Here is a 26714-nt window from a genome sequence, read left to right as displayed (position 1 = left end):
TCAGAGTTTAGGAGGAGCGTGGATCAGCGTGGTGGTGTGAAGCTCCTCCATCAGGCTGAGTGTGTCCTCAGTTTCCTGTCAGAGACAAACATCACTGATTCCTGCTGTTCACCTCTGACCTTCACACACACACACACACACACACGTATGTAAATGTTACCTGCTGTCAATGAGGAATACACAACATCGCCATCAGTCGACTGCTCTGTAACACACAGTATAAAACATTAGACTGTGTGTGTCTGAAACACCACTGTTTTAATCTTTGTGAGTTCAATCATGTCTCTAGCTCCCCCTACAGGCTCATGGAGGAACTATAACAGGAAGTTGTTGAAATTATTTTGAATTTGGTGATGAATACTTTCCAGGAGTGGTTGTCATGGTTACCTGTCCTCCTGCCAGCTTTCTTCTTATTGTTGAAGACCACCTGACCATAGGTGACCTCAGTACGACCTGAGGACAGAAATATGAATTAAGTACCTGCAGCTTCAGCTCTGACTCTGATTGGTCAGATTAGGACTCTCAGAGTTTCATCATCACCTGTTTCTCCATCTGAGCCTCAGCAGCAGTTTGTGAAAGATACACAAAATGTGAATTTGATCCTTTGATCATTTACCTGAACATGAAGAGATTCATTTCCACATACACAAAGGGCCCCCACCTCCCCCTGAGTCACTGATAGTGATGACCACAAGCCTTGCTCTAAATATTAACCCCAAAAGAACATTTTTTAACATTATTATTAACATAAATGTTTTTCTGTGCTGGGAAAGTTAAAAAAGGTATTTTAAAGGAAAGTGCAGATGAGAAACATGAATGAAGTGGATAAACTAGAACTAGAGATGAACCTTCTCCAGTTTTGTTCTAACCAAACATCAGGTGAAGTTAATCAGACTGAACGTGGTTTGTGTGTGTGTGTGTGTGTGTGTGTGTGTGTGTGTGTGGGGGGGGGGGGGGGGGGGGGGGGGGGGTACTAGCTCATCAGAGAAGCTGCTTTATTTGTTTCCTGGTTTGATGCAGAAGGGTATCAAGTCATGATGAAGCTCTGAGGAGGTTTTAGGAATCTTTGTGAGATTATGAAACATAAAACAACAACATCATCATCATCATCATAATAATAATAATCATCATCACCACCATCATCTTCACCACTATAATAATCATCAACAACACCATCATCATCCTCATCATCTCTTCTCTTAATTTGTAACTGCGGTGGGAATCCTCACATCAGAGCAAACATCATGGGTATCAGCAGGATAAAAAAGCGCACGCACACACACACACACACACACACACACACACACACACACGCACCCACACACACAGTAACTTCAGCATAAGTCACATCTAGAGGAGAGGAGGAGTCACTCCCTCGTGAAAAATGAAGGAGGAAACACAGAAACACATTAATATGAATAAGCTGTTACGGAGAGGTTGTGTGTAGGAAACGGGGGTGCTCAATCAGCCACTTGTTTGCTGGCTCGTTCCCTCCAGGTGTAGTCTTCTACCTCTCAGGCATATGTATCCTGGCCCTTTCCCTCCTCCCACTCAATCAAACAACACATCACACACACATAGGGTCTTTTTAGGGAGGGTACTAGTAAAGCAGTGAGTAGGATCACTCCCTTGGTTCTGCTCACTGCGCTGTATGATGTCCCGTCCCTCCTTTTTAATTATATAATACACATTATGGCTCATGACACATCACAGTACATATAGGGCCTTGGGGGTAGGTGTATCACACAGTGGTTAGTGGGTGGAGCTGCCTGCTCCTCAATTTTATTTACATCTTAGACATTGAGGGCCTTGGGGGGTGGGGTGGATGAGCACTATTGGTCAGTGCTCATGTCTGTGTCCCTCAAATTTTAACAGCACTGTAGGTTACATGCAGTCATAATCAGGGTTATAATAGTTTTGGATTTTACATTATAGTTTAGTTTTAGTTAGTTTTTACTTTTTTTTCTCTAATTCAGTTAGTTTTAATTAGTTTTCAGAGTGGTTTTTCTCGTTTTTATTAGTTTTTATTTTTGGTTTCATGCTTAGTTTTAGTTAGTTTCAGTTAGTTTCAGTATTAGTTTTAGTATTTTCATACCTAATCAGGTGCAAGATTCAAGGCGCAAAAGTGACTATTGTGTAATGAAAACTTGACAAAAGATACCGTTTAAAGAAATCTATTCAACAACCAACTGTTCACAAGACATGCTAAATGTGTGTAATATTAAGGACACACATGAACATCAACAGGGAGAAACAAAGAAAAACATGAATTCCCAAACTCAATAAATTCTACAGTAAACTCCACAATAAAGTTCAGCATCAGTGCAGCAGATTAACAACACCTACATGTGGTGTTAAACAAAAACAAACTCTTTGAAGGAGTCAAAGCTCAAATCCAGCTGCATCCTGATGTTCTCACCACCTGATGCTGCTTCTGTTTTGGAGCTAGCTTGGTTAGATGCTGCTAATTAAACTTGCAGGGTCTTTGTACACAACCTACGGAAGTGTCCGACCTCATGTCCACATTTATGCTTGTGTAGCTGGTGTGTGTGTTAATTACCTTGTGGTCGTGTGCTGGTGTTTTATATGCGGTGCAGGCTGGGACTTCTTTTTTGGTCCTCACTCTTTGTGCTCAGTTTTTTGGCTGCAAACATATTTGTCCCTGTTTTTTTTCACTTTCTTCATTCCTTCACGTCCATCCTGATAGTTTCAGCAGTGTCCTACCAGGAATTTGCTGACAGTTGTGAGTCCTTAAATTGATGCTTTGATTATTATTCCTTATTGTTATTCTCTCACTGATAAAGTAGCCGGAAACGCACAAGGATGCAACAGTTTGAGGTGGACTTTGATGTCGCTGGTTTTTCCTGACTGAGAAATGTTCCGCACATTTTTCATCATCCACAACAAGACTTTTGATTCTATCTGTGCTCTTGTACTCAAAGAACCTCCATACGGGACTCTGCCGCTTTCTCGGCAGACCGCAGCCATTACAGCGCGGTGAGCGCACGCACATGCGCACTCACACAGTTGTCCTGTGGCGCTCCCAGCTTAAACTCGGAGAGCGAAAAAAATGATTTCATATCAATCCACAAGGCTTAAAAAAAACCAAGTAAATGAAAGTCAGTTTATCGATAATTTCAGTTAGTTTTAGTTAGTTTTGTAAACTCACAATTCAGTTTTAATTAGTTATCGTTTTTTCCTTTTAATTATAGTTTTTATTTATTTCAGTTAACGACAATGTTTTTTCAATTTCAGTTTTCGTTATTTCGTTCATTTTCGTTAACTATAATAACCCTGGTCATAATCATAATCATTCTTCCCACTACATACACTCACACACACCAGCGTTGTAGGGCTCTTGCCCTTTGGCCCTGAGAGCTCCATCTAGGGTCTCCCTCCTTCCTCCTCTGGGGCGTGCTTGTGGATGTCATCTAGATGTGTGGCCACAGGTCTCCTTCAAGACTTCAAGACTTTATTTGCCATTTGTACTCACACGCAAGGTTTGGGTACATAGGAATTCTTGTGCAGAGGTTTCAGGTAGGAGTGTAGAATAAAAAACAAAATAAAATATAATAAAATAAAATAAAAAGTATAGAACAAAATATGTAAATATTTACATAAATTTATATGTATATACACATACACAAAAATACAAAAAACGGTTGCTTAAGTTGGAAGGTTGATGGATACTGAGCAGCAGTTATTGCACACTTAGTGTTACAAAGAACACAGTATACAGTGGCATGCAAAAGTATTAATACCCCTTGAACTTTTCCATATTTTGTCACATTACAACCACAAACATAATTAAAGCTGCAAGCAGCGATAATAGGCCCTCGCCGGCCGCCGCCCAAGTGCTGGTGCCGATTTGAACCGTGCTTTTCCAGCTGTGCGTATATTTTTAGGCATTTTTTTTTTGCTGGCACATATGAAAAACTGCAATGGATGTATTGGCTAACTCAAAGAAAGAGATGCCATATTCTGGGCATCGGCATGGCAACGCCTTACACATTACAGAATTTTCACCTGTAGGTCTTTTGTTCAGGGTGATGTGAAGAATGTGTGTACAAAATTTCATGCATTTCTATGCATTTCTGAAAAAGATATGGTCATTTTTCTATCGCAGAAATTTCACATTTTTTCCCATAGGGATAAAATGGGGACGTTTTGTGATCGTCATGCCAACAGCGTCCAAAATATGATATAGGTGTCATTGACTTTTTTGATCAGGCTGACATAAAGAATGTGTGTACAAAATTTCATGTATTTTGGGCAAACTAAGCCGAAACTTTAGTATTGGGGAAATTTTACTTTTTCCCATAAGAATAAAATGGGGCATTTCGGGCTCCGCCATGGCAACATGTTAGAAAATAGACTATGGGTGTGATTGGCTTTTTTGATCGGGATCATATCAGTAATGTTGACATAAATTTTCATGCATTTCAGACAAACTAAAATTCTGGACCTCCATACAAATTTTCGTTTGCTTCTGTAGGGGGCGCTATTGCACTTAGGATCTTGATTCCCTAGTTGTGGGTTAAGGCTGGTTCAGTACATAAGTGATAAAATTTTGAGGCTGATCGGCCAAAGATTGTGGGAACGAATGCACAAACAAATTTGCGGCGAGAGACAAAAATGAAGGCCAAATTCATGCAGTTGTCATGGAAACACCGTTAAATATTCTATAAAACCCCGAATAACTTTTGATGCCCCACTTCTCTAGGCGATCCTGAGCGATTTTGGTGTCAGTTGGTTAAACGCCTTAGGACAAGTTGATTCAAATACGAGGTGTGCAAAAATGGTGACTCAGCAAAGGTCAAAGTTCAATCCACAATGGCCGACTTCCTGTTTGTTACACAGAGTTCTCATAATATAGTTTTTTGTTAGTTTTCACATGATCTCCATGTCACGGGAATTTCATGGTTGTAGGACAAACTTGACATTGGGAGGGCTCCCATAGGCGCAATGTATTTTGATTTTTGTAGGGGGCGCTGGTTCACCATTTTTTTGAGTTTTTTAATGGTGACATTAAAAAAAAAAATTTTTCACCAGACTTGAATTTTGTGGAAAAATTGGTGAGTTTTCGTAAATGTTCAGGGGGTTAAATTTGCGATCGTTTACTCATACGGAATAATAATAAATAATAATGAAGAACGCCAACGATTCCAATTATGCCTTTTTCCAGTCACCTTCATATATACGTTTTCGGAAACGTCTCGACACGACCAACGTTGTCGTGAGGTCCATGGTCAATGACGAGCGCGTTGCGCTCGTCATTGACCCAATTTCGTCGCGCAAGCTAGCTCATGATGCTAACGATTTCAATTATGGGCTGCTCCAGTCACCCCCATATTTACGTTTTCGAGAAGCGTTCAACCTGACCTACCTTGTTTGAGGGTCCGTTGTCAAAGTCGAGTGCTTCGCGCTCGACTTTGACCCTTTTTCGTTTTTCGCGCGAGCGAATACAATAGGCTCCTCGCCGATCACTTCGTGAGGCTCGGGCCTAAATATATTTCACAGGAATTTAATGTGAAAGACCAACACAAAGTGGTTACAATTGTGAAGTGGAAAGAAAATTATAGATGATTCAAAACATTTTTTACAAATAAAAACTGAAAAGTGTGGTGTGCAAAAGTATTCAGCCCCCTTTTCTCTGAGTGCAGCCAGTTGCATTCAGAAGTTGCCTGATGACTGCTAATGACTAAAAAGAGTCCACCTGTGTGTAATCTAATCTCAGTACAAATACAGCTGCTCTGAGACGGCCTCAGAGGTTGGTTAAGAGAATATTGGCGAGTAAACAGCATCATGAAGTCCAAAGAACACAGCAGACAGGTCAGGAATAAGGTTGTGGAGAAGTTTAAAGCAGGCTTAGGCTATAAAAAGATTTCCCAAGCTTTGAACATCTCACGGAGCTCTGTTCAATCCATTATCCAGAAATGGAAAGAGTATGGCACAACTGTAAACCTACCAAGACAAGGCCGTCCACCTAAACTTACAGGCCGAACAAGGAGAGCACTGATCAGAGATGCAGCCAAGAGGCCCATGGTGACTCTGGACCAAATGCAGAGATCCACAGCTCAGGTGGGGGAATCCGTCCACAGGACAACTATTAGTCGTGCACTGCACAAATGTGATCTTTATGGAAGAGTGGCAAGAAGAAAGCCATTGTTAAAAGAAAACTATAAAAAGTCCCATTTGCAGTTTGCCAGAAGCCATGTTGGAGACACAGCAAACATGTGGAACAAGGTGCTTTGGCCAGATGAGACCAAAATTGAACTTTTTGGCCAAAATGCAAAATGCTATGTGTGGCAGAGAATTAACACTGCACATCACTCTGAAGACACCATCCCCACTGTCAAATATGGTGGTGGCAGCATCAGGCTCTGGGGCTGCTTCTCTTCAGCAGGGACAGGGAAGTTGGTCAGAGTTGATGGGAAGATGGATGGAGCCAAATACAGGGCAATCTTGGAAGAAAACCTGTTGGAGTCTGCAAAAGACTTGAGACTGGGGCGGAGGTTCACCTTCCAGCAGGACAACGACCCCAAACATAAAGCCAGGGCTACAATGGAATGGTTTAAACCAAACATATTCATGTGTTAGAACGGCCCAGTGTTGGGGTAAGGCCGTAAGCTAAAGTGAACCCAAATGCAGACACAAATAAGGGAATAAACAAGAGCGTTTATTCTCTTAAAGCAGGGAACAAACATAACCAAGAGATAACGGATGTCCTCAGGAAACTTCTACTGCTCTAGCCAGACTCAGGTAATGGGCAAAGGTGCTATGGGTGGGGGGAGCCAGTGTGGGAAGAGCGTGGTGGAGTTGCTTGGAGGGGGGAGAGCGAGTAGGGTGGTGTGTAGATGTCTTCTGGGAGGGCAGGCAGGCAAGAGACCAGATAATCCAAGACAACGATGACAGGCGTCCGTAATCATGGATGGACACAGACACTCTGGCGAAGGTAGGAGGCTCTGGCGCAGTCCTAAATACTGGGCTGATAGCTGGGAACTCGCTGAAGGTGTGCCTGTGTGCCTCCGCCCAGTCCGTGAAGAGACACCAGCCTGCCAACCCCTGAAATGAGACAGAGCACACACCACCAACCCGCTAACACACAACACCCAGTCAAAGTCCAGACCTAAACCCAATCGAGAATTTGTGGCAAGATCTGAAAACTGCTGTTCACAAACACTCTCCATCTAATCTGACTGAGCTTGAGCTGTTTTGCAAAGAAGAATGGGCCAAAATTTCAGTCACTAGATGTGCAAAGCTGGTGGAGACAAACTCTAAAAGATTTGCAGCTGTAACTGCAGCAAAAAGTGGTTCCACAAAGTATTGACTCAGGGGGGCTAAATACTTTTGCAGACTGTACTTTTCAGTTTTTTATTTGTAAAACATGTTTTGAATCATGTATAATTTTCTTTCCGCTTCACAATTGTATACCACTTTGTGTTGGTCTTTCACATTAAATTCCAGTGAAATATATTTATGTTTGTGGTTGTAATCTGACAAAATATGGAAAAGTTCAAGGGGTATTAATACTTTTGCATGCCACTGTATACTGTGTTCTTTGTAACACTACAAGTGCAATAATTGCTGCTCAGTATCCATCAACCTTCCAACTTAAGCAACCGTTTTTTGTATTTTTGTGTATGTGTGTATATACATATAAATTTATGTAAATATTTACATATTTTATTCTATTCTATACTACACACTGTGTGTGTGTGTGTGTGTGTGTGTGTGTGTGTGTGTGTGTGTGTGTGTGTGTGTGTGTGTGTGTGTGTGTGTACACACTGCTCAAAAAAATAAAGGGAACACTCAAATAACACATCCTAGATCTGAATGAATGAAATATTCTCATTGAATACTTTGTTCTGTACAAAGTTGAATGTGCTGACAACAAAATCACACAAAAATCATCAATGGAAATCAAATTATTAACCAATTATTAACCAATGGAGGCCTGGATTTGGAGTCACACACAAAATTAAAGTGGAAAAACACACTACAGGCTGATCCAACTTTGATGTAATGTCCTTAAAACAAATCAAAATGAGGCTCAGTATTGTGTGTGGCCTCCACGTGCCTGTATGACCTCCCTACAACGCCTGGGAATGCTCCTGATGAGGTGGCGGATGGTCTCCTGAGGGATCTCCTCCCAGACCTGGACTAAAGCATCCGCCAACTCCTGGACAGTCTGTGATGCAACGTAACGTTGGTGGATGGAGCGGGACATGATGTCCCAGATGTGCTCAATCGGATTCAGGTCTGGGGAATGGGTGGGCCAGTCCATAGCTTCAATGCCTTCATCTTGCAGGAACTGCTGACACACTCCAGCCACATGAGGTCTAGCACTGTCCTGCATTAGGAGGAACCCAGGGCCAACCGCACCACCATATGGTCTCACAAGGATCTCATCTTGGTACCTAATGGCAGTCATGCTACTTTTGGCGAGCACATGGAGGGCTGTGCAGTCCTCCAAAGAAATGCCACCCCACACCATTACTGACACACTGCCAAACCAGTCATGCTGAAGGATGTTGCAGGCAGCAGATCACTCTCCACGGCGTCTCCAGACTCTGTCACGTCTGTCACATGTGCTCAGTGTGAACCTGCTTTCATCTGTGAAGAGCACAGGGCCCCAGTGGCGAATTTGCCAATCCTGGTGTTCTCTGTCAAATGCCAAGCATCCTGCACGGGGTTGGGCTGTGAGCACAACCCCCATCTGTGGACGTTGGACCCTCATATCATCCTCATGGAGTCGGTTTCTAAGCGTTTGTGCAGACACATGCACATTTGTAGCCTGCTGGAGGTCATTTTGCAGGGCTCTGGCAGTGCTCCTCCTGTTCTTCCTTGCACAAAGGTGGAGGTAGCGGTCCTGCTGCTGGGTTGTTGCCCTCCTACGGCCTCCTCCACGTCTCCTGGTGTACTGGCCTGTCTCCTGGTAGCGCCTCCAGCCTCTGGACACTACACTGACAGACACAGCAAACCTTCTTGCCACAGCTCGCATTGATGTGCCATCCTGGATGAGCTGCACTACCTGAGCCACTTGTGTGGGTTGTAGAGTCCATCTCATGCTACCACGAGTGTGAAAGCACCACCAACATTCAAAAGTGACCAAAACATCAGCCAGAAAGCATAGGTACTGAGAAGTGGTCTGTGGTCCCCACCTGCAGAACCACTCCTTTACTGAGTGTGTCTTGCTAGTTGCCAATAATTTCCACCTGTTGTCTATTCCATTTGCACAACAGCATGTGAAATTGATTGTCAATCAGTGTTGCTTCCTAAGTGGACAGTTTGATTTCACAGAAGTTTGATTTACTTGGAGTTATATTGTGTTGTTTAAGTGTTCCCTTTATTTTTTTGAGCAGTGTATAGATCAAGACAAGACTGCTGGCTCTTACTTTATAATTGTAAGTGAACACTGTGTGAAACCCTGTGATAGCTGGGCTGCTTCAAGAGGTCATGAGGGGAACGAGTTACAGCTGTCCTGGCTGATTGGTCTCCAGTATTTAAGCTGCCAGCATCCTGGTTGTCTAGCTCTCTCTTTGGGGTTTTGTTTTCTTGGTTTTACCATGGTAAAACCATGGTGATTGCATAAAAACCATAGTTAACCATAGTGGATTTTCATAAGGGTACTGACTTACACAGTTTGGGTTACGTTACTTATGTTACTTTAAATAAATAATCTTATTTATCATCATGTGTGGCCTCCTCCAGTTTGTCCTTCCCTTGAGCCGGGCTGTGACACCTGTTATTTTTTAATAATTATTCATTCTTGTAATTACTGCTTGGTGATGATGGTAATAATAGAATGATCATCTACATAATCTGCTAACACAGTTTTGTGTGTATTGAGGTGTTTTCATGGTGTTTTATTGTTTGGAATGGTTTGCACGTTTGATAAAAATATGTTTCTGTTTGTCTATCTATGTCTATGTAAAAGTCATCAACACCACTGTTGTACTGTACTTTGGATGAAAGTTTCAAGTTGCACTAAAGACAAGTTTACAAAATATTTAAAACAATATTAACTTTGCAAGAATAATACTAATATTTTCTCTTATACATACAGTGCCTTGCGAAAGTATTCTGCCCCCTTGAACTTTTCAACCTTTTATTTATATTGCACGCCCCACTTTTCAGTTTTTTATTTGTTAAAAAAGTTTGACACATCCAATCAATTTCATTCCACTTCACGATTGTGTCCCACTTGTTGCTGATTCTTCACAAAAAATTAAAATGTTATATCTTTATGTTTGAAGCCTGAAATGTGGCAAAAGGTTGAAAAGTTCAAGGGGGCCGAATACTTTCGCAAGGCACTGTAAAAACATGATTTTTGGGATCCCCAGAGACCTCCGTCTGTAACATGTGCAGTAAAAATGCTGGTAGGATGATGGTTAACCTTAATTCTAATACTTAGAGGAATGTTTGAAAGATTTCTGAGAGGTGGGGGTGAACTATAACCTTATGTCCTGTGGGTAACACTGGAGGGGACCGGAAGTAGCAATAGACATTTGTCTGCTTACAAAACAAACAAAGTAACACCATAAAAGTATTTCCTGTCACCTCACCATCAGCACAGTTACATATAAGGTATAATGATCACAGCATGCTGTGACTACAGGATGTGACCTCTACACATCATCTGTCTGCTTTCAGTTGAAGCCTGCACCAAACCAGCCTTTCCAGCCACCCCATATCACCATCAACCAGTCTGTACTTAAATCTGTGCAGCAGTTTACTTATCTTGACTACACTATCTCCGATGACATCAAGATAGACAAAGAGATTGACAGCAGCCCAGCAAAAGCCAACAGCACCTTCGGCAGACTTCACAAAAAGGCGTGGAGTAGCAAAATCTTGACTTATCATACCAAAATCCAAGTGTACAGAGCTGTTGTGCTGTCCGTGCTGATGTATGAATCTGAATCATGGGTTACCTTCAAGCGCTGCCTGCAACTGCTTGAGCGTTTTCATCAGCGCTGCCTCAGTTCCATTCTTAAGATCTGCTGGAGTGACTTTGTGACCAACACTGAGGTCCTTCAGCAGGCGGAGCTCCATAGTATTGGAGCAATTCAATTCAATTCAATGCAATGCATTGGAATGCAATTCAATTCAATTCAATTCATACAGTGCCAAATCACAAGAAACAATCACCTTTATGGGCTTTATACCGTAAGGTAAAAAACCTACAATAATTACAGAGAAAACCAAACAGTCAAAATGACCCCCGGTGAGCAAGCGGCATGCTGCTCAAATCACAACTTTGCTGGGCTGGACATGTCTCTAGTAAGGAAGGCTACCGTTTACCCAAGATAGCCAAGAGAAGAGTTGCATTTTCAATCTTCAATTTTACTTTGAATCGTTTATATCTTCAGTAAAGCAGTAACACCATAACACCCTGAACATAGAACACAGAACTCTTCTCCAGGCTAAGGATATATGATTGTCAGGGTCAAACTGATTCTCAAACTTGTCCAAACATTCAGACAGAGCCCCTCCAGGCTCACACTGGCTTCATCCATGGCCCAAGAGATGGGCAAGAAATTCAAACTGTCCCACTGAGCTTGAGCTGTGAAAAGTATTTTAAAGAAGAGTTCAGCTGTCTTCAACATGAATGAAGAGGATGAAGGAACTAGAGATGAACCTTCTACAGCTATAGTTTTCTTCTAGTCAAACCTGGTGAAGTTAATCAGACTGAACGTGGGTGGGAGGAAATGTCTGCTAGCTTATCAGAGAAGCTTCTTTCTTTGTTTCCTAGTTTGATTCAGAGGGGATGGTAACAGGTCATTATGAAGCTCTGAGGAGTTTCCAGGAATCTTTGTGAGATTATGAAACAAAGCAGCAGGAGTCATCCAGACATGGAGGTAAACTGTCAGAGAGCTGCTTCTCTGCTATAGCTGGACTCTGTGATCGTATCTGAGAAGGTAACTGAGACCACACTGACTGTTTGATACTCACTGTCCATACATGACCTTCAAACTGAGGAAAAACTGTCCGCACACCAATCGCTCCAGGAACAAAAATTTAATCCAAAGCGAGACTCAAGGAGTAACGTTTCGGGCAAGGCTGCCATCCCTGAGACTGAACCACACACACTGAACCATCATCCTCATCCTCATCATCATCATCATCATCATCACCATCATCATCTTCCTCACCATCATCCTCACAATTATCATCATCACCATCATCATTATCATCTTCATCATCATCATCATCATCCTCGCCATCATCCTCACAATCATCATCATCATCACTATCATCATCTTCCTCACCATCATGATCACCATCATCATCATCATCATCATCATCATCACCATCATCCTCACAATCATCATCATCATCTTCCTCACCATCATGATCACCATCATCATCACCATCATCATCATCATCTTCCTTACCATCATCATCATCATCTTCCTCACCATCATGATCACCATCATCATCATCACCATCATCATCATCATCATCATCATCATCTTCCTCACATCATCATCATCATCATCATCTTCCTCACCATCATGATCACCATCATCATCGTCATCATCATCATCATCTTCCTCACCATCATGATCACTAGTTTTCTGTTCATTTGTACCTGCAGTGTGAATCCCCACATAAGAGTAGACATCATGTGTATCAGCGGGATGTTTGTCTGAAAAGTAAACACACACACACACACACACACACACACACACACACACACACACACACACACACACACACACACACACACACACACACACACACACACACTCTCAATGAGGAATACACAACTTCGCCATCAGCTGCCATCTTACATGTATTCCCTGAAAGTGCTGGTTGATTGAATATGTAAAGAACTGCGTGTGTGGGGGGTGAGGTGGGGGGGTATTTTGGTGAAACACTTACAGCCTACCTCTCTGTGTGGTGGTGACTTCAGCATAAGTCACATCTAGAGGAGGAGAGGAGTCACTCCTTCCTGAAAAATGAACGAGCGTGTTTCACTGTGGAGAAGAAGTAAAGCTATGCTAATAGTTAATCGTCATTTGTTGTGGTTTTCAAGTTTGATGTAGTTTGGGGAGTCTTCTTCACACACTAAGGTTAATTATGGAGTTCCACAGGGTTTTGTGCTAGGACCAATTCTATTTACATTATACATGCTTCCCTTAGGTGGCATTATTAGAAAGCATTGCATACATTTTCATTGTTATGCAGATGATACTCAGCTTTATCTATCCATGAAGCCTGATGATGCACATCAATTAGTTAAACTACAGGAATGTCTTAAAGACATTAAGGCCTGGATGACCTCTAATTTCCTGCTTCTAAATTCAGATCAAACTGAAGTTCTTGTTCTTGGCCCCACAAATCTTAGAAACATGGTGGCAAACCAGATACTTACTCTGGATGGCATTACTTTGGCCTCCAGTAACACTGTGAGAAATCTTGCAGTCATTTTTGACCAGGATATGTCCTTCAATGCACATATTAAACAAATATGTAGGACCGCTTTTTTGCATTTGCGCAATATTTCTAAAATTAGAAACATCCTTTCTCAGAGTGATGCTGAAAAGCTAATCCATGCATTTATTACTTCTAGGGTGGACTATTGTAATTCATTATTATCAGGCTGTCCTAAAAGCTCCCTGAAAAGCCTTCAGCTGATCCAAAATGCTGCAGCTAGAGTACTGACAGGGACTAGAAAGAGAGAGCAGATTTCTCCCATATTGGCTTCTCTTCATTGGCTCCCTGTTAAATCTAGAATAGAATTGAAAATCCTTCTCCTCACCTACAAGGTCTTGAATAATCAGGCCCCATCTTATCTCAAAGACCTCATAGTACCATATCACCCCAACAGAGCACTTCTCTCTCAGAGTGCTAGCTTACTTGTGGTTCCTAGGATACTTAAGAGTAGAATGGGAGGCAGAGCCTTCAGCTTTCAGGCCCCTCTTCTGTGGAACCAGCTCCCAGCTTGGATTCAGGAGACAGACACCCTCTCTATTTTTAAGATTAGGCTTAAAACTTTCCTTTATGATCAAGCTTATAGTTAGGGCTGGATCAGGTGACCCTGAACCATCCCTTAGTTATCCTGCTATAGGCCTAGGCTGCTGGGGGGTTCCCATGATGCACTATTTCTTTTCATTCACGTTATGTACTTTGTTTATACTCCACTCAGTATTTAATTATTAACTATTATTAATCTCGGTCTCTCTCCCCTCACTCCCAACCAGTCACAGCAGATGACCCCCCCTCCCTGAGCCTGGTTCTGCTGGAGGTTTCTTCCTGTTAAAAGGGAGTTTTTCCTTCCCACTGTCACCAAGTGCTGCTCATAGGGGGTTGTTTTGACTGTTGGGTTTTCTCTATATTATTGTAGGGTTTTTACCCACAATACAAAGCCCCTTGAGCCAACTGTTTGTTGTGATTTTGCACTATATAAATAAAATTGAACTGAATTGAGTTGAAAATGGCTCACACACGTCTCCTGAGCAATCCCAGTCCATTCTTCTTTGGGGCTGGAGATTCTGTCCAGGTCCTCCAGATCTGATGGTTTTATTGGTCTAAGTTCACCCAATAGATTTTCAGTGAGATTCAAGTCTGTGCAGGCCAGTCAGTAAGATTCACTTTGGTCTTCTGGAGGTCGCTCTTCACCAGAAGTGAAATGTTTTAGGTATTTGTGTTGGAAGACAAAGTGACGACCCAGACCCAGTTCTACTGTTCACTGCTTGGGGTTTTATTTCAAAATCTTCACAGATCCTTTTTTACTCGTGCTTTCTTCCATCTTGATGAGAGTCCTAGTTCTAGACGCACTGAAGTGTCCACACAACACGACAATCCTGCCACTGTGTTTCACTGTGGGGAGGGTGCTGTTTGGGTTGTCAGCCCCCCCCTTCTTTTACCAAACATGAGCAGTGTCTCTGTGGCCAAAGAGCTCTAGATTCCTCTCAATGACCAAATGATGTGTTTCCCGTGTGCACAATCTTATGTCAGGTTGTCCTCAGTATTCTTCAGTCTGGCTTGAAGGGGTTTTTGAAGAAGTGGGGTTTTTCTAGGTATGCAACTCTGGAGTGGATAAGTCATTAACTGAAGTCTTGGCAGTTGTTCTGGATTCTTTAGAGACATCTCTCACTATTTTTTCTTTCCAGAGTCTTTGAACTCTTTTGCTTCCTGCCTCTGCCAGGCTCGATCTTGACTGTGTGGCTTGAATTTGTTGATGATACTTCTCACTTCAATTCTTGACACTTGGTTAACCTTAATTCTAATACTTAGAGGAATGTTTGAACAATTTTGGGGGGTGGGTTGAACCATAACCTTATGTCCTGTGGTGAAACACTGGAGGTGACAAGAAGTAACAAAAGACATCTGTCTGCTCAGTGCATCAAACTTACAAAACAAACAAAGTAACAGCATAAATAGCATTTCCTGTCACCTCACCATCAGCACAGATACATATAAGATATAATGATCACAGCATGCTGTGACCACAGCAAGATCGTCTCTGTTTCCTGTTGACAGAGAGTGCAGAAAGTTTCCACTTCACATGATAAACTAATTTCAGAAACGTACATGTTTAAATTGAAACCTCACAGGTTTGTTTAAAATTCACTGTAGATAAAAAGCCTTCATGTGAAATAGAAATGATGAAGGAATTAACCAGTTAATACTTGAATACACTGTAAAACACACAGAGTAAGATAAAATAAAGAACTCTAAAATCTAAACTAGCTAGTTAGTAAAATCTGAAATATTAAGAAGCGGTTGCTCTCAGCCTGCATTTCAGTTCAGCAGCCAAACTACAGAGTTCTTCCCTTGGCTGTGTCATTTCCTCCTGTCTTACACCGCTGTCACTCTGCCAGGAACCAAATGCACCAATGTGAAATGGCACAAAGGAAACAGCTGTTTCTTTTTACTCATTCAGCATCTGAAGCTGCTGAAGCTGTTTGTCCTCCACTGCTGAAACTGCTTCCAAGAGCCTTTCAGAGGAGGCTTTAGAAATGTGATCCTGCATGTGACACTGTTTGATTCTTGTATGCTTTATATGTTTGTACGAGTGAGCACACAATCCACACTGAACTGTTGAGTCTGACAGACTTCATACCTTTTAGTTTCCTGCAGAAGATCAGAACTCCAACCAGAACCAGAAGAACCACAGAAACCAGACCTGCTACAGCTGGAATGATGGGGGAGGAGAAAAGAGCAGAGAAGGCTGTGGGAAAGGAGGGAAGAGAAGAGGGAGGAGCAGAAATACCAGGAGAGGTGCAGGCTGTGGTGCTCTGTACATTAGGAGGAAGAGCTGTAGGAGAGATGATGAAGATGGTTCAGTCAGTTTATTATCAGGTCAGCAGATTAGTGCTGGTCTTTAAACAGGAAGCGATCTCAGTGTGCTGACCTCTGACCCTCAGAAAGCTCTGAGGAGATGATCCCAACGTATCAGTGGAACATGAGTAGAGACCTTCATCAGACTGCTGGATGTTAGTGATGGTGTGCTCTGATTTACCAGATCCAAGAACACTTCCATTAAAGCTGAAATAAGCTACAACTTTGTCAACATCCTTTTGCCTGCAATGCAGGGTGATGTCACTTCCTGTCCTCACAGGAAGTGCAGGGATCTCCAGGATCAGAGCACCATCTGACCAACAAAGACACAAACAGAGTGATTCAGAGACAGAGTTCCCCCAGAGAGACAGCTGCAAACATCTGTCTGTACCTGAAACATTGATGGAGACTTCATCGCTCTGCTGTCCAGAAGAGTTTTCACAGAAGTAACTTCCATTAGAGGAGAAGGAGAGATCCAGAACACAGGAGGAACCATTAACCCTCTCAATCCCTTTACCTTCTCCACAGACCTCAGTGAGTCCTTCTCTGCTCCGCTTCACTGTCCATCCATCAACTGTCTGTCCATCATCAACACAGCTCAGAGACACTGAAGATCCTCTGAAGAACTGCTGAAGGTTTGGACTGACAGACAGAGAGACTGGAGGACAGACAGACAGAGTAAATGTGTTTGTGTTCTTGGAGTCTCTCTGATTGTTTTCACTTCCATCAACTCACCTGCAGAAACAGTCAGTGCAGACAGCAGCAGCACACACACACCTGCAACAGGAGGACAGAGGTCACTGAAGGCCAGAGGTCATTAGAGGTCAGATGAAACTGTGGGGGAATTACTTTAATTATTGAGAATATAGCTTTATTTGCGTACAGAACAGTTCTACTAATCAGAAGGTTGGTAGTTTGATCCCTGGCTGCTCCAGTCTGCATGTCAAAGTATATTTAGGTAATATACTGAACCTGAGCTGCTCCTGATGCATTTATGGGAGTCTGAATGTGTGTGAATGTTAGACAAAGTGCTTTGGCATGGAAAACAGAGTGACTGGATAAATGAGGCTTGTAGTAAAAAGAGCTTTGAGTGCTGTGATTCCATAGCAACCACTGGTTACTAGGGTATACAACACTGGAACACAAACTTACTTGAGAGGTAGCTATAAACTGTTAACAGCCAAGTTAATCACAAGGAGCTTTTCAGGTGTGTGTTAACATAAAGCCACAATCTTTTTAAGAGTGCACATCCCACCAAAATCACTCTAAGGTCAGACAAAATGCTCCAAAAAAATCCCTCTCAAAAGCCTCAGTTAGCGTGTCAGAGGTTAAAGTTCATTTTGTCTTTTCTAATTGTACTGTCAAGTAAGGCTTGTTTGAAGGGTTGCTGCCTCTGAAAAGAACATTGCAAAAAAAACCTTGAAAAAAAATGAAAAGAACATTGTAGCACAGCTTAGGTTTGCAACGCTGCGTCTGAACCAACCACAAGATTTCTGTAACAATGGGCCTCATTCACTAGTATTTGCATAGAAATGTTCTCACACTGTGTAAACAACAAAAACAAAAACAAAAACAAATGTAAATATGTCAGATTTTACCAATTTTAGCATTGAAAGACAAAATTTCACATATCTGGGTATCACAGTGACAAAAATATAAAAACCTCTTTAAAGAGAATTTGACTCCTGTGCTAAATGTTCCTGTACAATACCATGCTGCTGCTACATTGAAATTTCCCCATTGTGGGATCAATAAAGGGATTTCTATTCTATTCTATTCTAAACCAAGAGAAAAGATCCCTCACAAAATGGACGCCTCTTTCCATGTCCTTGGTAGGATGTATAAATTCAATTAAAATGACTATATTACCCAAATTTTTATAATTTTTTCAGGCAATACCTATTTTTATTCCTAATATGTTTTTTAATGAACTGGACTCGATTTTCTCATTCTACATCTGGTACGGTAAACACCCAAGGATTAATAAGATACATCTTCAAAAACCTAAGGGGGGTGGGGGGGCTGCCCTCCCCAATTTTAGGTTCTATTATTGGGCTGCGAACCTTGGGTGTTTAGTGTTCTGGTATTTTTACCATAACCTGAGTGACCGCCCTGACTGGGTGACTATGGAGTCACACAGCAGCAAGAACATATCCATACCGGCTTCGCTCTGTTCCCCACTTTCACTCTCCTCTCCTAACTGCATTTTAAATCCTGTAGTGAAACATTCACTGAGAATATGGGGCCAGTTTAGGAAATACTTTAAACTTAAATTTTTCCTCTCTAAGCCCCATTGCGCTTATCCATTTCTTTAAACCATCTGTTTAGGACGGGGTGTTTCTAGAATGGAACCAGAGGGGACTTACTCATTTTAAGGACCTTTTCATAGGAAAGAAACTAGCATCATTTGAACAACCTTTCTTCCTGCTCTTGACGGAGACGGTCGCACTATCTCTCTCTCCCTGCCCTCCCCATCTCTCTGCTTGCTGCTTGCTGTGAGAGCGTCTCTCACACACTGTCCGAATAAGAATAAGATTGAGATCAACATGGATCTGGGAAACTGGGCCTTCACCATCATTGATCAAATTTTTTCCACTATGAGATCGGGGAAAGGGGAGCCTGCGTGTCCGAGTGGAACAGACCCGGTTGGATACGTCATCGATTCTTGGAGCTCCTGGAGACCTGTGTGCTTCTCGGCCCTTGAGGTTGAAGACGTGGAAGACGCTTACATATTCAGCTTTTTGGTAGCGGTATCTTTTCTGTTTGGGCTCGGAGGATACCTGATTTACCGGGAAATTAAGAAAATCTGGGCGGCAGTTCGACATCTGCAGAGGCTGCCGACCCAGGTGGACGGCTTGTCCAGAGCCGTACAGACTCAGACTCAAAGCCTGGTGGACCTGAGCCGTAAAGTTAACGGGCTCGCAGGCGAGAGGGGTTAGATCTGGAGATAAGGTTCGGTTCTGCACAGTGAGGACGGTAACTAATGAATTTGGAATATTGGATTACTGAATGGTTCCCCAGTGAGACTGAAGGCTGTTGGAAAAAAACAAGCAGCCTGTTCCAAAACAACATCTGCATTATCAGAATTCGGCTCCCTAACCGGCCTTGGCTGGCAATCATATCTCTCCAGGACTATGTGTGACGGTCGCTCTTCCCCCCACTCCGCTTTCTGATTTGTGAAGCTGGATCTGGTGTACCACGGCCGCTGATGAAATTCCATCACTATCAGCGAACTGTTTTGGCTAAGAGCTGGCATCTGGGCTCCACAATGCCCCCACCCTCTCGTCTCCGTCTGCATCCCCTCCTGACCTGACCTCACCTACCGCTGCTATTCTGGCTTTAAATGTGCAAATATGCTCTGCTAAGGTGGTTTTTTTGGACCCTGGTATGGTGCTCATTTTGAGAACTGTACCAGATGACTTTTTTTTTAACCTACCTACCCCATGATGTGTGTTGTTTTCTTTTTCGGGGAACTGTAAAGGTAGCGCTGCAAGTCGGCTGCATGACCTCAGGACACCTGTCCCCCCATGTTGTGTTTTGTTTGTTGTATTCTTGGATGGGTGCTCTGTTAACTGCAATTTCCAATGTGTGAACTTGTTCACCCACATGGCAATAAACTTCATTCATTCATTCACAACTCAGCATTAAATATGGTCTACCACAATCCCACTTTTTTTAGATATTTACAAGCCAGAAGTCTTATTCAATCTCATCTTTCAGGCTCAGTTTCTCTATCAGAGTTTACATTGTTAGAAACCATCTTATTACTGAAAACATTCTATAAAGGGCTGATTTCATGGCTTTACAATAAAATGCTAAACATGACAGAAACCTCCTCATCCAAACTTAAAACTTCATGGGAAGAGGACTTGAACATGACCATTCCAGATGAAACATGGGCCTCTACTTAAACTTGTTAATACAACTTCTCTGTGTGCGCGCCACTGTCTTATTCAATTTAAAGTGGTACATAAAGCCCACTTTTCTAAAAGCAAACTATCTCCTATCTATCACGAACACACCCCATACTGTGACAAATGCAAAACTGCTGAGGCCACACTGGTTCATATGTACTGGTCCTGTCCCAGTCTGCATCAGTTCTGACAGACAGTTCTGTCCAGGTTCCTCACAGTTGCAGTAACACCTGACCCTCTCCTGGCCCTTTTCAGCATCAGTGATGAGGAGTTGCCCTTACCTGCCTCTATAAGACGGGCGTTGTCGTTTTGTTCTCCCTTAGCGAGGCGTGCAATCCTAATCAGGTGGAAGGGTGCTGCTGCTCCAACACACAGAGTGGTTGGAAACTGGAAACTGGTAAAATAAGATGTTCTCTTCAGCACTCTACTGGGAAGTTTAAAAAGAATATGGGGCCCCTTTCTTGATGCAGTCCAAAATATACAATAATATTTAAGGTAAAATCATTTTTAATAATATGTGCTCTGCTCCTGTCAGGGGTAAGGATGATGTGTGTAGACATAGGGCAGTGACCTAGGTTGGACTGAATGGGATACTGGCAGGGATTATTTTGTTGAATTTATGTATTTATTTAAGTTTTTGTTTGTTTTTTTCCCCTTTTTTTGGTTGTGTTTGAGTGTTATTATCATATATTTGACTCCTTTTTACCTAATGGCTTTTTTTTGTATGTAAAGGGTAAAAACTAATAAAAAGACAGTGATTAAAAGAAAAGTGTGTGCACAATTTATCATTTGATTCCTTTAACTTGCACCTGTTTTTCCAGATGGACTGTTTTGGGCTGAAGTAATGGAGGTTCTGAATATCACTGAGACACTGGTAGTAGTAGGAGTAGTATTAGTAGTTATATAGTTACTAACAGTTTAAAGAAGCATGTTTACATTTTCAGGCCTTCATCTCTTGTTCATACATCTGGTCTGAATAAAACTCAGGTACAAAAATATTGACAAATCACTGAGTTCAGTTTGAAACATCTATTTGCATGATTTATACAGAGCTTTGAACTTATGCACTGTTTCTGAATGAGGCCCAATGGTCTTTGGATAGACAAGACCAAAGTGGAGATGCTTGGTCATAATACAAAACTAAACTCAGCAAATCAGGACAAACACCTCAGACCAGCTGCCAGCACGGTGGTGGAGGCATTTAGGCATCTTGCATCAATGAGTCATGAACTCCTCTGCATACCAAAGTATTCTAACATCAAATATGAGGCCATCTGTCCCAGGCTTGGCCTAAATTTGGTCAATGATCCCAAGCACAGCAGCAAATCTGCAACAAAAAGGCTGAAAAAAAAAAAGAATCAAAGTTCTGCAACGGCCCAGTCAGAGTCCAGACCTCAGCCTGCTATGGTGGGACCTTAACAGAGCTGCACATGAATGAATGCTGCAAACCTCAGTTAACTGAAATGATGTTGTAAAGAAAAGACAGAGTTCCTCCACAACAATGTGAGAGACTCATAAATACGGATGGCAGTCGAGAACCAATTCTTGCTGAAAACTGATTTCCAGTACCTCCAGAGAACCGATTTCCAGTACCAGGTACTGAAAGGCGGCAGGTCACCTACTGATCGAAAGGTCGGCGGTTCAATTCCTGGCTGCTCCGGGCTGCATGCCAAAGTATTATTGAGCAAGCTACTGAACCCCAAGTTGCTCTCCGATGCAAGTGTTGGAGTGTGTGTTAGATAATAAAAAGTACTTAGCTTAGTCACTCATGGAAGTCCTTGTGTGAATGGGGTAAATGTAAATGTGTTGTATAAGAACTACCGTATTTTCCGGAGTATAAGTCGCACTTTTTTTCATAGTTTGGCTGGGGGTGCGACCTATACTCCGGAGCGACGTATATGTGACATTTATAACACATGAACCAAAATACTCCAGCCACTTGACATCTCCGTGAACTGCAGCTTTAAGGCAGTCTTGTGTAACCTGTGGGCGCAGTGGATGGAGAGCACAGCTTAACGGCAACTGGGAGAATGCGCCACCCAACTTTCCTGGAAGTCATTGGATGGATCAAGAAAACATGGGCTTCAGTGACAAACCATCCTGTTGGGATTCAGAAAGGCTGGAATAATTGGAACTGCAGCTGACGACGAGTCTGACTAACGCGACACAGAAGAGGAAGCGGCGCTTCGTCTACGGAGTGTACGGAATTGTTTAGAAGTGACACCGAGGATGAAGAATTCAATGGATTGATGGTTTGGTTAACTTGTTAGTATGTTCTTTATGCTATGGTTATCTGAATAACTTAATGTTACGTTAACATACTGTAGCGATTCTCTTAGTTAGAGAGCGTGTTGATGTTGTGGGATTTCGGACTGTTCGGGAGGTTCGTGAAGGCAGCATGGAGAGAGAGAAAAAGACCGAGAGCTTGCCTGTGTGTGTGTTGCTGTTCCGCTGTTGTAGTTGTGGTTGGCGTGGCTGTGGCCTACAGCAGCCGTTTTTCTGTTAATAAAGACGACCTTTGTTGTGAATATCGCCGACTTTGGAAGTGTGTTTACAACGTTACAATACCGAACACGTGTTCGTTGTGCGTCATGTAGCTGAATGTGCTACGTTAGCATAACGTAGGTGTAACCGTGTTCGTCCTGTTCTTTAATCCATTATTATTTTAAATTGCCGTTCAAGATGGAATTTGTGCTCTGAGTCTCGGATTCTATCAACCCCCCCCCCCCAAAAAAAAGTGCGACTTATAGTCCAGTGCGACCTATATATGTTTTTTCTTCTTTATTATGCATTTTTTGGCTGGTGCGACCTATACTCCGGAGCGACGTATAGTCCGAAAAATACGGTAGTCCACTTACCATTAATTCAATTCTTTGTAACTGTTAGTCTGCTTGCCTAATGAGTCCATCTATCAGTTCCACTGCTGTGAGGATGCATTTGCATGATGACGTGACACATGCGTTTTATTTGGTCCAGAATATATCAGACATGGCATCACGACAGAAGTGATCTAAAGTCTGGTATTTCACAAAGAACGATGATACTGGGGCCACTTGCAACGAATCCTGAGCTTTGATATCAACAAAAGGCGGAAATGCTTCAAACATGCATTTAATTTAACCAAAACTTTTCATGCTTTAATCTCTGATTAGTGACTAGGGGGATGCTTGTGGATAAAAAGCATTTCCAAATTATATTTACAGTGTTTCAGCAACAGCAGCAGCTGTTTTACGTGCAGACTGTGCACACACAGGAAGCGCAAAGAGGCAGAGCCGTTACTGAGACGGTGAGCTCGAGTGGAGCGTAAAGAAACGTTGAAAACAGCAGCACCTTTTCCTGTAACCACCATTAAAACCTTTACTTTGAAAGAGCTGGAGGTCCTTCATCAACCACCTGATCAATAAGTGCCAACGTGAAGAAGAGAGAACTTTGTAGATTTGTATCCACCACCATTTGTTTCACACAGCAAAAAAAAAACCCTGCAGTATGGAAGTTAAAATATGCAGATGAATTGTTATTATGAAAAAAGGATCTCTAATCGCATCACTTGATTAATCAATGGAATAATCAATTTTCCAGCCCTATTTTGCTGTACTATATTTGCTGTATGTACTATATTTCACTATACTGTATGAATAATCTCCACCTCATGTAACATTTAGTTGATGAGGTCTGCCAGAGTCTGGCTGGCTCAGAGGTTGGTACTCGCACACCTTGCAGTTTTATTTTATGTTAAAATGTTCAAATATTAATTGTGTTAATTTTAAAAGAGGAATTCTTATTTTTTTATACCAGTTTTAATCTTTTTCTACTTTGCATTAAAGAGTTAATGCAAACCAACCTGTTTGTGGTATATTTTATACACTAATCCAATGAGAATCGATAAGAGAATCAAGAAAGAACTGAAACAGTGAGTGGTATCAATAATGGAATTGGAATTGCTAAATTATTATCAATTTCCAATCCCTACTCATGAAATCATAAACCATCAGTGCAACTTATTGCTGCTAAATATGGATCTACAAGCTATTGAATCATGGGTTTTCACAGGACTGCAGAGTTTCCTTTGTTACATATTACTTTATGCATCTAGATAATATCGTTCATGTATTCAACAAATCAGTCAACATCTGCATCAACCACACTGTGTAACTCAATGTGTCTCGTATGGTAACAAATATATAATCAGCATTAGAATCTAAAGGAGACCCTACAACAGGGTTCTAAGAATTACCATGGTTCTCAGTTCCTGTAGTGCAGACAGAAAAAAGGCAGTGCCACCACAAATTAATACAGGAACTATGAAACAGTTACTGTGGTGTCACACAGAGAACATGTGATTAAAGTTATGTCCTTGTTCTCTCATTAATAATACACACAAACACACAATAAGACCTCCAGCTGGGTCACATTATCACGTTAGTATTCACTGACATTACATTCACTGACTGAGTAGCTTTGAATGGGGACCTGCTGTATTTGGATCCTGCAGCTTGTGTAAATGAAGAAGGTGAGTCAGATTTAGTTCATAAAGCTGACACATCCCAATCATTACCATATTTTAATCAACAAACACTCACACTGACTCAAATCTACACTTTGTTTTATTACAAGTTTAGTATCTTTGTGGCTAGGAGCAGACACTTTCTGTGATCGCTGCTGATTTACTGACTCTTACCCAAGGAGTAGCAGTAACTGGTCTGAGTGTTGGACTATCTCACAGTTAAAGGTCAGAGGTAAACTGTGGGGACTATAATCAGCAGGTGAGGCTCAGACTGTGTTTTAGCTCAGTCTTTGTGCTGCTGTGAGTCACTCTCTGCTGGAAATGTGTGTTTCCTCTACAAAGGTGTGTTAGAGCTGGAATGAATGGATTAATGAGAGTGGGAAGACGAGGATTGACTCACCAAGGAGCAGAGAAACAGATGCAGCCTTCATGTTGTCTGGATGACGTCTAAATGAAGTCTGACCAACAGAGCGATGGCTTCAGCTACAGCATCTTCACTTCCCTGTTCACACTCAGCGTGACTGGCTGAGCCCTGCATAAACCTGCTGCTATTATAATGGTATGTTTGCCTTAATGGAGTTCAGTGTGGTTTTGAATTTCTGTGAGACCGCAGCAGGTTGGTTTAGATATGGCGAGTACAGTTTCTGCTCTCGAGTTGGTTTGATGTGATGTGGAAATATTAGACAGGACTGAAAAGGTTTGTTTCTCTATTCTGGTTCCTTTTATTGTTTTCTTCCTGCTGTGTCTCGATGTGCCAGGGTAACACTCTCCATATCAGCTCAGTTATGGTTGCTATTGTTAGTTTTCATCTTTTACTCTTTCATCTATGATTTTAGTCTCTATCCCAGATTCTCTGGTGTTTATGTGTGCCTCTTTGTAATTGTCTTTCTAATCATTTACTGCTTTATTTTGATCATCACTTTTTCTTTTGTCTGATCCAGTTAGTTTTACTTCCTGTCTTTGTCAGTTTCTTTGTCTGGGTTCTAGTTTTGGTAGTTTATGTCCTGTAAACATTGTTTTATTTTATAAATATTTTGTCACATCAGAATTATAAGGTTCTATTTGACATTTTTGATGAAATTGAGTTATTGTCATATTCTTATTCTCTGACCACTTATCAACAATATGTAAGACATTAGTTCAATTATATATAATTTTGTCCATTTCATTCACAAAACAAAAAGGTTCTATCTGCAAAATCAAGCTTTACCCTGGTACTATAAGATTCTATCTGTGAACCAATAGGTACTTGAAATGTTCACAAGAGAGCCAATCAGGTTGCTTCTTTTTTGTAATACTGGTGCGGCACAATGTCAAGCAGAGGAGACGCAAGAGAAAATGTTTCATGGGGCTGTTTACAAGTCATCTAAAGGTTGAGCGTTCAAAAATGAGTTGACAACAGACAGAAGTATTAATGGCAGGAAACTCTGAACTTTTGATCATTTTTAGGTCACACTGAGATGTTTTTTTTTTTTTGCACTGTTAGCTATCAAGCTAGCGAGCTAACGCTAGTTTTGAATTGTCTATGGGCAGCGCTAACATAGAAAAACAATGTCTTTGCCATTATTGAGAATAGTCAAAGGTTGTAATATAAGTTACCTCACATATAAAATATTATTGATTGAAGAATGACTTCAGATTTTAATTTATTCTATGACGTAGCAGTGCTACCATGTTAATGAGCTCTGTCTATTTTTATTTCTGTCATCAAACTCCAGAAGAGCAACTAAAAGGAAAAAAACTCCAGAAAAGGGACGACAAAGAAATTGTGATATTTTCCCGAATAAATACAACCAAAACAAAAATTTATTGTCAGTGATGTTTTTATAGCATGATGATTTTGATTAAAGATCCAAGTCTAAAAGTCGACCTTTTAAGTGGGATGAGTTTTTATTTGGATTTCTGTACTCAGTGGACTCAGAGTCTAAATATTTGTTCAGTATTTTAAAGAATGGAAAGAATCTCTGTACAAATTTTATTGAAATTTGAGTTTATTATGT

At 41.6% G+C, this 26714-nt stretch overlaps 1 protein-coding gene across 1 annotated transcript; it reads right to left on the bottom strand.

The window, feature by feature from the left end:
• LOC115775655 (uncharacterized) lies at nt 1-25145 on the bottom strand. Its single transcript, XM_030723127.1, has 8 exons — nt 25115-25145; nt 17032-17073; nt 16688-16954; nt 16370-16609; nt 16079-16273; nt 12518-12598; nt 362-453; nt 1-75 (listed from the first exon to the last, which is right to left on the bottom strand). Exons 1-8 carry the CDS (start codon nt 25143-25145, stop codon nt 1-3), a joined length of 1023 nt encoding a protein of 340 aa, XP_030578987.1.
• Between the last annotated feature and the right edge of the window lie 1569 nt (nt 25146-26714).

This window comes from Archocentrus centrarchus, unplaced genomic scaffold, assembly GCF_007364275.1.
Source record: "Archocentrus centrarchus isolate MPI-CPG fArcCen1 unplaced genomic scaffold, fArcCen1 scaffold_24_ctg1, whole genome shotgun sequence".
Taxonomy (NCBI): Eukaryota; Metazoa; Chordata; class Actinopteri; order Cichliformes; family Cichlidae; genus Archocentrus; species Archocentrus centrarchus.
The sequence above is the reverse complement of the archived record's forward strand: the minus strand, read 5'-3'. Positions and strand labels throughout refer to the sequence as shown.

What these genes read in the sequence shown, in the direction of transcription:
- LOC115775655 (XM_030723127.1), bottom strand. Translation starts at nt 25,145, where the DNA reads ATGAAGGCTGCATCTGTTTCTCTGCTCCTTG. An exon ending in TGCACTGACTGTTTCTGCAG is followed by an intron (nt 16,955 to 17,031) that starts GTGAGTTGATGG and finishes TCTGTCCTCCAG; the next exon opens with TCTCTCTGTCTGTCAGTCCA. An exon ending in GAGCTTTCTGAGGGTCAGAG is followed by an intron (nt 16,274 to 16,369) that starts GTCAGCACACTG and finishes TCTCTCCTACAG; the next exon opens with CTCTTCCTCCTAATGTACAG.